Below are 15731 nucleotides of genomic sequence, written 5' to 3' on the forward strand. Positions count from 1 at the left end.
GCGATAGCCCCAAACTTGACCTGCATAACAAAGAATTGCTCGACAAACGGCTGTGAAACCCTACACCACCTGTAGACATTTTCGACAGTACATGTTGATTAGGAGAAACCTGCTTAATAAAGCAAGTATTTGCTGATAGGCCAGAATATGCTTTTTGTTAAGTAAGTTTGTTTTATTTCTCTTCAATCGTGGCACCTAGTGTTTGATCACTTGCGTCCAATTTGTTCCGGATTTTCTGATTTAATCATGGTAATAAGTAAGTTGAGAAGAAGAGAACTTTCACGTAAAATCTACCCACATAGGATAAGGACTTGTCTCGCCAAGCAAAACAAGGTACACCACCATTCAGACTCAAAGAGAAAATCTCCCAATTATTTTTTTTTAAACTTTTAAACCTTTCAAATCCAGTGTGTACTTCAACTGCGTGAAATCCCTTTAAAATGATGCAACGGCGCCTTAATTGTTGGCGAGTTAAGTCCCTCAATTGAGTCGAAGAGGCGTTTAAAAAGGGAGAGTGTTGCGAGGATAATCCCGTCGGTGTCTGAGCGGGCGGCGAGGTGGGAAAATCTTGCGGTTTTATTCAGATTAATGGGCGGTGGTGAGTTGTGAGGGGCAGGTGTGGTTTTGGGGGCGGAGGTGAGCGGGCTGAGCACGGCCCTTTTCAACCCCGCGCCCTTCGCCAAGACCCCGTTAATTGCGGTCGGTCCACCTTGTCCGCTCCCGTACCGTCAACGAGACCGTTTCCGTTGTAAAAGCCCCCCTGACACTCGGAATTAAAATTAAATTTCCTCTCGGCACCGATTTCCCAAGCACAGACTTATTTTGTAATCTAATTTAATGTACCCGAATTAATTTGTTATCACGGTTGTCTTTTTACCTTTTGACCCTTCCCATTTCACAGCTTTACCTTGCCAGCCACTACTCTATTTTCTCTCACCTGTAAAACAATTAGAAGGTATCAATTGTTCTTGTATTTTGTATTGCTGTTTTTCTTATTTTCATTTTTCATTTTCTTACTTGTCATCAGACAGGCAGCCTATTTAAAACAATTTGGCCGTAATTCGTATTATTCTCATATTGTAGAGGCCCTGTGCCATTTTTCAATCAAACCCAATTGAAAGTAACTAGGCTATCATCTTTATTTACTTTTAAATGTATAGATTTTTCTGTAGACGGTCTTTTCACTGTTTATTGTCATACCCCTTTAAAACTTCATCTTTTTATTTAAAAAAGGGAATTAAAGAAAAAATAATCGGTAATTATCATTATACACCGACTGGAAAATATTCCATCCAATTCATTTTTTTTTTAATTTTCTCGATAAAAGAAAATTCTGTCCTCAATTTGTCTCATTATTTTTATCGATAAATATTTTTATTCTATGTTTTAAAATGGGAATATCAATTAGAGATAAACGCACTTATTCCTTAATCCAAAACAAGTATAAATGATTTTTCTATGTTTACTTTTTACAGAATTTAAAATGTTTATTCAGTCTCATTTAAATTTTGAAGCAATACACTGTTTAGTTTTCATCTTTGTTTTATTAATTTAAATTTTTAAACTTAATAATGCCACTTGGTGCTCAGGATAATGACCGTGGTGTGGTATTGATGACGGACGTTCATCAGGTATGCGGCTATCGCCTTCAGATTTCCCTACGAAACACTGCAAGAAGGCGTTAGACGTTTTCGAGAAATTTGGTCCTACCATAGGAAACCCTAGGGTAAGAGAACTGGATGACAGTTTTTGGACTTTGAGTAATTTGCCAAACCGGCACCTTACTCTTGTTCAAGCGATTCATCAGCTCCAGGAAGTTCGAGGTGTCCAAATTTGAAAACGCCCTGCTGGAAGAAGATTAAATCAGTATGGAGTGATGGCTTTTCGCCCAAGATGACCAGAATTGACCAGAGCTCACAGAATTGCACGGTTCCCATTTGCTTGAGAACACAGGTCTCATTGGTCTTTGGACGATTGGTCTACTGTACTTTTTATAGCTGAGTGTAGATTTGCTCTACGTTCTCCAGATGGCGTGAAAGAGTGTGGAAAAGGCGAAATGAAAGGCTGGAAGCTTGTAATTTTTCCTACAGCCTATGTTTTCAACGTAGCCCAGAGATGGTGTGGAACGGAAGGGAATTTCAATGGGAGTCGCACAGAGATGGTAGTTGTGGAGGGTCTTTGACGTCCACTCGCTATGTGGATGAAATTTTGGAACATCATGCATGGCTATCCTCGATGAAATCAGCAACAATTATTACGCTACTATTCTAATGCACGACAATGCCCGTCCACATGACGCTCGCATAGCACAAACGTACCTTCAACAGCATAACATCACGGTTCTAGCTTGGGCTGCCCGTTCTCCATACTAGAACCCCATCGAACATTTATGGGATAACCTCAAAAGACGAATAAGAGGACGTCCGTTACTTCCTGATACATTCCACGATCTTTGAAAGGTTTCTTTGTGAAGAATTGAAGGTTCAAAACACTACGAAGTGCTTCACAAATTTCATGATTTCTTGATTTCCCTCTCTATTTTGCTTTACCTCATAAGCCATTCACCCCACAGTCATACCTCCGATTTTCCGCCTTTTGGAAGGATATCTAACTACCCAAAAAAGCAATTATTTAAAATGTAATAATGAATAACTTAAAAATACCAAATCGCACAAACCGCCAAAAGCCTCTTTCCTATTTCATCCAAAATCTTTAAACGTCGCTCATCAAAAGACTAATTTCCATATTTGACTTTGAAAACTTAATTCTATCCAATAATTTGGATTCCCACCTCTCCATTCTACTGTTCAGAAGTGTTTCAGTGTAGTCGACACGATATCCTCGGCTCTAGAAAACATCCTGAAGTCCTTTCTCTCGGATCGATGGTTTGAAATGAAAATGGACATCGATTTTTCATCACAAAGCTGGCGTATCAAAAGGAAGAATCGTAAGTCGAATACTTTACACCATCTACACTGCCGACGTAACTACACATCTAAACACACAATTCACAACCTAAGATGGACGACAGGAGTGAGTACTGATCTGTCATCGATAAAGGTAAAAAATAATGTGTCAGGGTGAGTGGATAGATTATCCGTGTAAATTGCGTATAGAAGGGAACCGAGTACGCTACCCTGCAAGATACCAACATGAATCGGGTAAAGAGGCGAAATAAGCGTACGATTTTGTATAGTATTTTGTGATTTTTTTATTACAAAAATATTTCTCGAAAGCGACGTTGAATAATTAACAGAAATTTAGGATAAAACATTCATTCAAGAAATATTTTCCAGGGCGAAGAAGTTTGTTATCGACGTCAACGGATTGTGTTTTTACCACTTCGACTTTATTTTTATATTTTTACGCTTTTATACAAATAAAGAAGAAGGGACTTTTAAATATTAAGCATTCGTAAAAAAATCCCCATAAAAATTAAATGTTTCTCACCAACTTTAATGCATAAAGTTAAGACCGCAAACTTCTTTTTCAATTATTTTTAATCAGGCCTAAAAGACGAAAAGTATTAACAAAAAATCTCTGATAATTTGTATGATAATGGTTATATTAAAGAGTTAGTTAATTTATAAAAATTTTCCCTTTATAATTACGCGGGAAAAGCCGCCCGTCCACCGAGCTCTGCCGAGGCGGTAATTGAAAAATGTTAAATTTCCGAGGAAAAAGAAACTTTGTATGGATAATCTAATAACAACGTAATAAAACCGACATTGTATTAAATACGTTAAAATTTTATTCGGTACATTAAGGGAGAGATAGGGTTCTAGCGTTTAACTTTTATTATATCCTGTTGTAAAAGGACGTAAGCATTTACCATAAAATTCAGTTAAAGTTATAACATTTTAATGTATTTTTTTATGACTTCAATGTAGGGGGAAAACTAATGTCAAATAAGTTTAATGAAGCCAATATCAACCTTTAAAATGTTAACGTCTTATTCGAAGCCTGGTAACCGCAAACCGATAACAGCTTGTTATTTTAATGAACGCGAACTCACGATAAAAACGGTACTTTCAAGTTCACTTATCCTTAATATATTGCAATATATAAGTGCTTTTTTTTAAATTAAAAAGTAGCGAAAAAAATAAAGTTTGTCTCCGTTATTTTTTAAAAAAATATCTAAAACCAATACTTTCATACACTAGAGTGTGACGATTTACCAAGTGATGACCTTTCTGGACTACTTCCTACTATCCAACAGGTCATGAGGCCGCATTACCGTTCTGGGAGGAATATTAAGATGTTAAGCGTAGGATTAAGAGATAATGATTTGTACACCAAGATTTCATGACATCACAAAAAGAACGTAAAGGTTATTTATGGGTTGTGTAATTGGGTAAGTAGAAAAGAGTGTTTACTATTTTCCGGAGAATTTTATATTGAAACATCTAGGGGTTTATGTCGTTTGTATCAGTTGTTTATTGTTGTCAGTTTTGATAGTTTGGCTAGAAGAGGTTTTGCAACGAACAGTCATTTCCTGCCTTTTTCTAATCTTTCAAATGGACTACAGGTCTTTCGCCGATGAACAGCCAATGGTAGCGGACGTTGTTAACTGTAGGAAAGGATGTCTGACGAAGTCAATGGTGCCGTCATATCACATCAAATGATATAGGTGATTGGATTTAGTCGTATATTTATTTTTAATAGTCACTTTTTCGGCCAAGGTTCCAAGTTGATAAGGTGAGTCTATAGCAGTATCATCTGCAAAGGTTTGGATGGGTAGATAGCTCAGCCGTGTACGTACACCCGTATCTCGACAATTAAGAGTCAGTCAGGTATGACGGAGCATGAAGAATGCTCATGAGCTTCATAGAAAACTCCCCCTAGCAAAGGTGGGTGTAAGGCCAATGAAAGCACCCGAGTAATTCCTGCTCAAGAGAGAAAGATATTGCACGTATAGCTTGTGCTTCTCGAGAATTTTTCCTACTAAAGGAAAGGGGTTTGGGCAATAGGATTGATATAGGAGGTTAGGTTTATTGGGATCATTTTTATAATGAAAAACTTGTGTTGTAAGTGAAAGTGAATTCTTTAGTACAGTGTTTTTTTGTTTGTTTTTTTAGTGAAGAATCGAATGATTTCAGAGGTTATATGCTTGTATTCAGGAGGTTTTTCTTGGTAGAGTTTTCTATAATTTTCTGAACCGCTGGATTTTGAAAAATTAATAGAAGAATGGAATGATGTAGCCGTTTGACCAGTCCTTTTCGGTGCCCACCAACTTATTTTTTAATTGTGCAATTGAACGGTATAACAAAAATGGAAGTTCTTATACTGGGGGAATACTGATTACTGGTTTCTATAAGCTAAAATTTGCACATGCATATACATACTATACATATCATTTCTCGCAGTTCATCGGCAATTCCAGTTCATGTAATTTCAAATAAATTACCGGCAGGCCACGAGAACACCCGCCCCGGGTGTAGGCAATCCGGTATCAGAACACCGTCGGGGCTCCAGGGGCTACCACCAGCAAGGCCTTTTCAGCCCCCAAATCAAACAGTTCCTAAATCCGATTAACCCATTCATCCTCTCACTCATTCTTACTATCTTTCTTATATTCAATCAGGATGGTGGAGAAGCGATATTTTTCCATCACTCTTTACACCTATCATACAACTAACCAACTTGAGAGGAAAGATAGTGTACTCAATATTCCGCCATCGGCCTTCTAGCCAATACTCATTCACGCTAATAAATACGTTTACACTCAACACACGCTAGGGTCATAAAGGTATCAGTATTATATGCAATAAAACAACCCTGTTTTCTTCAAAAATAGGCACAGGGGACCCAGATACTCGCTGCCGTGCTCAAGCACGATTCTCATTCCTTCACGCTCTCTATATGTAGCCATGTAATTACACCCTGAAACTTTTGAGACTCAGCGAGCAACCTTTGACATACGGACACTTACGTTTCCGTCAAAGCTCGATTTTGAGTCCGGCATGGAGAGAAAGGTTGCTCAATGTGTCGCACCTAATCGAAGGGTGTAATTCCTTGGCTCCATACAGAGAGCGTGCGAGAATACTACCCGATTTGTGAATTGGGCTTGAGCGAGTATTTGAGTCACCTGTTCCGATTCTTGGAAAAAACGGGGTAGTTGTATAGCCCAGAGTAATACTAGTTGTGTTATAAATACATTCCGTTGAGAATGTTTATTAGCGAATGTGTGATGTGAGAGAGTCGATGATTATCGAGTACCTCATGGACCCTCAATTAGGTTAATTGTAATATGAAGGCTGTTGGAGGAATATCTAGTACTCCATCAAACTAATTTAATGAATGATATGTAAATAAGAGTGAATGTAGTTAAGAATGAGCACGAATGAGTTTAGAACTGCAGGCGTTGCGTGCTGAATTTTCATGCTGCTGATAGCACCGGGAGCCCAACGTAGCTGGATGGATAAGATTGAGGTCTGCCCCGGACAGCCAACATCCGAAGTGTGATCCAGTGTGATTCAAGTCTGCCGGCAATTTACTGTAATTAGCAAAAGCTGGAATCTCCGGCGGACTACAACAAGCGAATAGGCTTAAGTCGGCACATGTCTATATGTACGTACATGTGCGTATTTGAGCCTATATGAATCCAAATACTGGAAATTTAAATCTCTGTAAATATCAGTGTATTCAATAAGTCTTAAGGACAGGTGGATCTTTAAAGACACAAATCAAGCAACTTAAATTAAATATTTAAAAAAGAAATCGATAGTCTTTCGTTTTTACATCTAGTTCGTGAAGATCACGAATGGGAAATTTAAAATGATAACCAATTCTCTCTCAATAAGGTATATTTTTGAGGGTTATGGTATGAACAAAACTAGATAAAAATATGCCGATACCAATATATATAAAAACATAAATGTAAAAACAAAATTGCGACAGAGAGAAGAAAGGTGTGCGTATTAATGAAACACTGTAGTATCAATATTTGTTCAAAACCGATAAGTATAGCCGATAAACGATAAAAGGAAAAATCTTTAGATAAGTGATTTATATCGGTGACAATCTCAGTTGCTGGCGCGTGTCTTCTGGTTCGAAAAGGGAAGTAATTCAATAAACATTTCTAGGAGTGTAATATCACGTTCTACAATTGCCGGGAGAGCCTTGGGTTTGCTTAAGAGACTCTAATCGCTACTAATCTCCGAACGCTCGGCTATATACGTGGCCTGAGCAAACATAACCAATATTACTCTAGAATATTACACATTAGAATGCCCGGGCGTTTGATCCGCGTTCGTATTTGCTCAGGATAATATTATGTTTTGGGAAGGCCGAGCACAATGCCCCGCTAAGCCTCGGGACGTGCTCAACTATTTGAGCAACAACTATGTGATCGACGATTTAAACGGGGTTGTCGAATTATCTTATCCCGAGGGATCTCCTCTTCTTACCCCTTATCCCGTCGAATAATCGGCACGAGGGACTCGAGCACGCAACGGCCGACGATCGCCGCTCTCGAAAACAATCGCAAGGGAATAAAGCTTAAAGTAGCATTATTACAATACGATGTAATAATGCTGGAAAATTGAGGCTTAACACAACGGTTTGTACTTTTCTGTACATCTTTACTTGTACCATGTCTCTCACATTAGTCATGTAGGATAATTTATCTTATCTTCCGGTGGATGTATAACGTTAAAACTACAAATTATTATTTTTATGTTAGGTATTGATTGAAATGAAAAAAGCTAGTGTTTCGAGCGGGATTCGAACCCACGACCATCGGCTCAATACGCCGCTGCTCTTGAGCTATCGTGACTTCGATCCACTCGGACACCAACTCCACATCTCAACCTACAACCTTTCGTATTCTTTTTTGTCATTTTTCAAATTTAATGGGTTTACAAAGTGCTTAAAATAAATATGATGGAATTTTTTCTATAACAATTTTTCTTGTCTGCTTTACTCTGAACGTTTTTTCGGTTTTGCAACTTTTTATATATGTACTCGTATTTTATACAATCCTGCTTATTATTTTCTTACTTATATAACAAAACAATAGACTGATGTATATAATAACTTATAAATATATACAGAAGAAATACAGAAAACCGCATTAAAAATTATTATTTAAATTATTTATAAGAAAAATAATAATAAATTTTCGGCTCGTAGAATCCACGCTCAAACACTACCAAGAAAAATTTCATTAAAATTGGTGTCCGTATCCATCCCTTTTAAATACTTCGGCCGTTTCCGGTCATTTTGGATAGCTTATCCTTGATGTTTATAGGACTCGTCTCGCCTTCTCGCAATCATCAGCAGTACTTTTTGCTTAAAGGTGATGAATAATGGATGAAAGGACTTATTTTGCTATGTTATGAAACGGATTTATTGTCTTTAAAGAACAAAGTCGACAGATAATCACACTGTCTCACTGAAGATGAATAAATGTCGAAACGCTTCTGTCATACTAAATTTTTTTTAAACATGGGGGGATGATAGCCAGACAAGAATGATCAAAAAGTACCATAAAGTTATGTTTTTTCTTATATGGTTATTTTGTAATGTCCAAAGCAAAATAGCGAGAATAGGAAGACCAAACATAGATCCCAAGAAAAAACTAATTTTTAAAATACTTGCTTTACCCATGGCAAAATATCCTCAGTGTGAAACTATAGTCCAAAGTTTATGTACATTAACTTTGTTACTAAAAAGTTTAGTTGTTATTTTATCTCAACTTTCTACTTGACGAAAAGGGGCGATTAAGAATCTGATGGTGTGTTGTAGGCCGCCCTCGGATCGAATATTGGACTAGCCTTTTTTATTCCAAATAACAGGTTTTTGTCTATTGAAATTGGCTATTTGTTGCGTGGGTGTTTTTTTTAAATGTCAATTTTTGTAGGGCACATTTATTTCCTATAATTGACGGATGGCAAAATTCAAATCATTTGCAAACCTGAGTTATTCTGAGTCGTCAGTATTGTGACGACTGATGACTGTGTTTTCACTTCTCAATTTATAAGTCGAGCCCCGTTCCTATGAACCAATCGGAAAATCAATTTTGAACCCTTCTCGGAAACGAAATTAAACAGTATTACATTCGCGTAATTCTTTGTGTTTCCGTGCTCTCTGTTTGAAGTTGAATATATTTCATTTTTATGCCGGGGGAACAAATGATTTTTAATATATATTAATAATGTGCCGGACTTCATGGGAAAAACATTTTCCTCTTTCTCCGTATTTCCCCCCTCCCAAATGGCATTATATATATTTAAAAGAAAAATGGCTTCTTTTCTGGAGGGAGGTTACTTTTGACTTTTTGCCTTGGCGTTTTCAAGAAAAGCTAGCTTTGATTTATAACTTCTACATTGAAAATATACTTTTAATGTATGACTTAGTACTTTACAAAGGAAACATAACATATGGAGTATTCACGATGTTTGGTAAATGTTAACTCCTGTTAACTCAAGTCGAGAAATATCCAGTAAAATTGTGAACGTCCCTTTTTTTCTTGTCATGTTAAATGTTAATTTTTCCGTCTAGTAGAACTAAAAATACAGTTATAACAGTCTTTGAAGGCTTGTTGTTTCTTATGGTTTTGTTTTGTGTAAAATTGTTAGATGCCAAAAGTTAGTTAAAACGCAAAATTCATATTCAAAATGATTTCTATGCACTCGAAAAATAATAACAAAGAATGACACGCTTCAATTCGTGCCGACATATTTATACCTAACTTGTATCCTAACGGCAAACACAGTACTACTTTATAGGATAGGTGAAAGTATGAGAGTATTAGTATAGGTCAGAAATAACAAAAGAAATGTATTGGTCTGATTTAATTAATTTGTATTTCAGGGTAACACCAACATCCCGAATGACCCTATAATAACAAAATTTGTAGTGTTTATTAAAGGTCTTTAATACGAAACAAATCGAACCTCTATTCAAAAATTTTTAACACTTTGATCACTGATTAAAAATATATTGGCATTTTTTATTGCGTGGAGCAAATGGAAATATGGTACTTAGCCGAAGCATCCAACTTCTATAAAATCCTTCCTGTTCAAAATTCTCTAGAATAATTAACTATGAATGCAACTTATTTAGAGATTCAAGCCTGATGTGGATGTACAAAGATCTACAAAAAAATAAATGAATGTGAAGTGAAAATTCTATTGGCTTAAAGCGAATTGCAACCAAAGAACGCGAGAGACAGGCTAAGATAGTAAATGGTCAAACTATACAAAAATTATATATACTTATATTTTGTTATAAACAAGTACAAACAAAAACATCCTTATAGAAAAAAAAATCGCGGTGGCCGAGTGGTTAGCGTGTTCGACAGTATTTGCCTCGGTAGCAGTTCTGAGTTCGAATCCTCACAGCTCATGAATTTTAATTGATAATCGTATGAAAAATATATTGTGAAATGGTTCCTTCGTCACACACCAAACGGGTAATTGGACGTTAAGTCCTCCAATATGACTCGAATTACGTTTACTATTTTTAGTTTACTTACTTAGGAGTTTAGTGGTTTTTCATGAGGAATTTGTGAAGGTCATAAATAAAATTGTATTCGCTTCAGTCTGTTGGCGCAATGTAGTTTTAACTCCATTAAATTTTGTGGTCTATTAACCAAACTACTTCTTTCAATTAATTATTCTTTTTATGTGAGGTATTGGTTGAAATGAAAAAGCCAATGACACGAGCGGTTCGAACATACGTTCAGAAAAATACCTATTCACAAGAAAGAATCTTGTTTTGTTCGTTAATTAGATAAGAAAATTAAATTTTAATTTATAATTATTTTTGGATGGCGAAAGAATTAATGTATATTTATTAATTTTTTTTATTGTAAAATGGAATTTTTTTTTAGTTTTATAGTTACAAAACAAACAACTTACAAGCGGTTTATTTTTGTTAGCTTTTACTGAAAATTGATCATAAATATAATTGTTAGCATCATGTCAACTAATTTCGTGGTCCGCTTGACCAATATTACAATTAATTAAGGTTTTTAGTTGAGCTAAAAAAGTCAATGGCACGAGCGGGATTCGAACCCACGATCTTCGGCTAGATACGTCGCTGCTCTACACTTGAGCTATCGTGACTTCGATCCAGGATAATTTTCATCACAAAAAAATAGAATTTGGACTTGATTCGGGAGTTTTCGTTTTTTGGATATCCGGTGTTCCACTTAAAAATTCATAAACCCTATGGATTTTAGCCAAATTCAAGGTTTTTACAACCGACGAAAAGCTAAGTATTTTATTTTTCATCCTATGTAAACAACGATTACATATTATGTATTACAAGTGAGTAAAATAATGATAAAATCAACCTCAAAAGTTTTATGTTGTATCTTCGAGTTAAAATTATTTACCAAAACCAGGTTAATGATGTGGGGCGTGGTTTAAAAGGTTTTAAACTACTGTAAAAGTTACACATACAAAGAAAGACCTTTAACGAAAATTCAGTTTAGAAGATGGCGAGAAACAGAAACGCTTGATGTACGTTTGGACGTGATCACCGATTTCAACGAAATTTTTGGGTGATACTAGGTCAAAAAATATTAGGCTGAGTATTCTTGCCAATCTCCCTCGAAGCACGGAATTTTTTCAGTTTATTTGTTTGTTTTTTAAACTAATTAACGTATTTATTTAAAAATGTGGTTTTTGCATTTGTTCTGTATGTATTTGTAGGTAAACGCTTCTAGTAAAATAAATAGGTAAAAAAAATTTCTTTGTAAATACATTTCGGATTCATTTTGAGCTGCTTCTTCTACCAGCCATATTCTCATTAATTTGGACTGCCCGAGGATAAAAGGGACTTGGGAGTTTCAGCAGCGGAAGCGACCCTCCCGACTCTTGCTCAGACCTGGGACTTGAGTTAACTTAAACACCTTATTTGGGTTTCGCGGCACACTTAAGTTAAAGTTTTCTCCAAGGCCGTTACACCTCTTTACAAATGATTATGTGTAAAAAAATCCTCACACAAAAACACTCGTTTTTTCAGAATCAGTTTTAGTAAACTATTGTGAACATTGTAAATATTGATTTTCTAAAAATATTTTTTTAAAGAAGGCAAAATCAACGATGACATCATTAGTTTGATATTATTCTGAAGATGTAGATTCACCTGTTTTTTTGACGTTTTTTTCTGTTTATTCGCTGATTTGTTATATGAAGCTAAATATCTCTTACTCACTCTCTCTCTCTCTCACTCACTCTCTCTCTCTCTCTCTCTCTCTCTCGTTCTTTTTTATTTTGTTAGGTTAGAGATTTGTGTTAATGTTCGTTTCGTAAGCCGGGATTAGCCGCCTCGTCGGTCGTCACGACATTCGCCGCTTTGATTCCGGCTTCCGACATGGAAGTTAAGTTGGTGGGCTTGGAAGCGTGCAAATCCACCCCCATAGATAACTTTGTCTATGTTGTGACTCACCTTATCTTGCATACTGGCACCCCATGAGCTCCACTGCCTTTTCAAATCTTCCGCCACCTGCGTCGATCCGCCAGTAAAAAAATCATCGTTAATAAAAGGCCGAATAAAAGTAACAAAATAAAAAATAAATTAAAACAAATAAAATAATCAGTTGAAATATATATTTAAAGTGAGAGGGAAAAGCGTGCAGTCTAGGCACAGGTTAAACAAATAAGCGCAGTCTCGTCGTTCGGCAGCACTCGAAAGAAAAAGGGGGAGCTAAAAGGAAGTCGTCGCTCAAACTTTTCCCCTTGTAACTTTACCAAATATTTTTCCTATTTTTATGAGAGAAACTCACTTTTCCGCCTCCTCCCGCCGCCTCAAAATCCCCTTGCGCGTAAATAACGAAAAACGTTTTATTCAAGCGAAAAGCGTTTTCCACGGGAGTACAGAACTTTAGCGTGTCAATATGTTATTCTTTAATTCCAAAGATCCAGTGTTTGAAAGTTACGATGTGTTCATTACGTTTCCAATTTGGCACGATCTTCTCCACTTTAAAAGGACAAAAAAACCGGTAACATTTTTCCTTGAGCTTTTTGTCATTTTGGTCTTTGTTTATTGTATATATGATAAGTAAGTGACGATGTACTTCATATATTTGATGTTTTGACCAATCATTTCCAGTTATCTGAGCTTTTGTACACTCAAGAACTTAAGGATAAATTTTTTTCACGTGTTAGCTTAACAACCTCTTCGATAGTGGAGTCCAGAGTTTGCATTGCATCAGGACAATAAAACCTGTAAGGCATCGTAGAATCAACAAAATGACCTTTGCTTGGGTATCAGGGCAGAAAGGCTACGAGGAAGCCTAAAAATTGGTGAAAGAATATCCAACCAGGATACCTATCGGCCCTGAACCGGCATACCTTATTGCCAAAAATTTAGGTCCATTATACAATAAGTCTAGTCCTTGGATCAATGCAAATGCATTTCAGGACAGAAAAATGCGCAAAAGTTCATTCATAGAACATCGCAGCAACTAATGATAGAACTCATAAACCTAGGATGTGTTAGGACTGGAATGATAGACCGATGGACTTCAGACTCTGGACGCAAATGTACTCGGAGCAGTAGAAACAAACCTGTGCAAAAATTACCAGGAAGAAGAAGATACAAGGGAGCTCGAAACTGTTAAATTTACTTGTCCTTTCATTTCTGTACTATTCCCAATTTTTTCCGTTTTGTAAACGATTTTATTATCCATAACATCATAGAATTCACGCTATTTGGTTTACAAAATTTATAATATTTGATTAAGAACTTAAGGAGAACTTTAAAATTAAGGATATTGCAGGATTAACCTATATTGGTCATGATGTCCTCACCCCTCGTTAAAAAGCTGAATTTTTTTTAACCTTAAACCATATCAGAAAAGAAAGAAGATGAGTCGAGAATAGTGCAAATATTTTTCTTTTTAAAATAAAACAGAAAAAAAGAGCAATAAAAATTTAATATTTTATTGCTCATGGGGATTTAGTCTATCTCGTAGTAATTATTTGACGTGATGAAGCGACGTTCCCCAATCGTTTTGATGCAATTCCCCCCTCACCAACCACCCACCCACGAGGTCGAACCCCTTTCGCATCCCTCCAAATCCACGGGGCAACATCTCCTATCGACGCGTTGCAATTTTAGCTAGGCGGACTGTAATTAGTTTCAAACAACTAATTAATAGTAGTGATTAATGTGAAATTAGTTCATGCAATCAGCGGATGATGATGATGGAATAGCCGTGAGCCAACGTGATCTGACACCCCGCCATTACCGGCATTACGTAAAATGTACCCGTTTTATTTTGCCAATTCTGTCAGTGGCGGCGGATCAATTAACGTCCTGGGACCGGGCCGGGTCCAAATCTGATTTGCCAGAGATTAATTGCTTCCATTTTCACGGCGATACTTGGGGGTCCTTGTTTAAAAATAAGTCTGGGCGGTTTTTCCGTTCCGCGTTTTCAATTTTTTGTTTCGATTCTCACGGGTCAACGTTCCTAGATTCATGTCAAGAAAAAACTCAACAAATAAATACTAGAGATCATTTGAATCTCAGGGGTACATCCGTATCATTGAAGTGTCGGCGTTTTCCCATTGCCAGTGTGCCTCAGGGCAGTGTTCTGGACCCCGTAGTGTACCAGGTGTATAAGCTGACCTCCTTTCCCATCATCATATCACCTTTGCAGATGTTACAGCTATCTTTTCAAGTCACTCTGAACCATTCTTACTTCAAAAAATAAAATTTAACCCAGAAAAATACACTCACATAACCTTCATCTCAAGTACATCCCTCCTCCGGTCTACTTCAATGAAATCCAACTGCGGACAAGTGTGGGGTTCAGCCAAACGTTTCTACAACCTCCCAACAGTTTTCTTTTGACTTTGTTTGTATTTCCAAAAAAAAAATGAACAATTTGACAATATTCCACATCATCAAATACTTCAGAGATGAAACAAATTTCCTCTAACTCTCCTCGCTGACTGAAAAGACGATGCCCGCGGGATCGTCTTTGCAGTTAAACTAAACTAAATTAAGTAGAGAACCACTAGGAATCGGGGGGGGGGACCGCAATGGTTCAGGAGTTGACTACTTGGGACACCTTCCTTGTGGGCCCAGGCAAAGTCCGACCACCAACCCTGGTGCCTGGGGGTAACCAAAGATGGAGGCAAAATTCCCTATTACCTTCCCTATCCTTTCTTACCCCTTTCTTTTTCCCTCCCCCTTCCACCACTGCTTTGGCAGAGGCTTCCTGGTTTACTGAAACCGCATCCCTCAGGCAACGGGTGTATCAGTAGGGAGTTCGTATGAAATCCCGGGTGGGCGATCTGTCCCACCTTAAAAATAATACTGAACCACGGGAGTAGAGTATCCAAGCGGTTCTACTAATTGAGGCTAGATTCGCGGTGGTCGTGGTTTGTAAACAAATGTAACTTAGCTGGGGATAGAGGCCAACCGGAGCCGGAGATAGAGTGCCTTCTCTACCTCTTTGGGGGTGGCACGGCTGAAAGGCATTTTTCAAGGCACATGTATGGATGTGCCCTTTTCAGGGCACTTCTGAACTTGGATAGCATTGCACCACTTCGCTAGCCAAGGGATGTGACAAGTCCACGCATGTATAATCTTTCTGGTGTTCTCTTTGAGAACGGGCGTCTGCGAAGTCCCCTCAGGGATAAGTCCGGACGATAAACATCCTCAAGGGTCTCAACACCCATGAGTAACGATAGGAACATGATTCAGACATAATTACAAATGGGCTAATTTTCAAAAACACCAGCTCTGCTGTTGCGAACTTCGTTAAA

General features: G+C 37.2%; 1 protein-coding gene across 8 annotated transcripts in view; it reads right to left on the minus strand.

The window, feature by feature from the left end:
* The window catches only part of LOC106673537 (protein bric-a-brac 1-like), a 512464-nt gene that overhangs the window by 322046 nt on the left and 174687 nt on the right, over window positions 1–15731 (minus strand). For 6 of the 8 annotated variants that reach the window (XM_014405753.2, XM_014405817.2, XM_014405927.2 and 3 more), the window contains exon 2: window positions 12403–12459. The exons of the other annotated variants lie outside the window; for them this stretch is intronic. In XM_014405753.2, coding sequence (XP_014261239.1) covers window positions 12403–12459 — 57 coding nt within the window. The remainder of the gene's footprint in view (window positions 1–12402; window positions 12460–15731) is intronic. 8 annotated transcript variants of the gene reach the window in all.

This window comes from Cimex lectularius, unplaced genomic scaffold (genome assembly GCF_000648675.2).
Source record: "Cimex lectularius strain Harlan isolate CLEC.00 unplaced genomic scaffold, Clec_2.1 scaffold1, whole genome shotgun sequence".
Lineage (NCBI taxonomy): Eukaryota > Metazoa > Arthropoda > Insecta > Hemiptera > Cimicidae > Cimex > Cimex lectularius.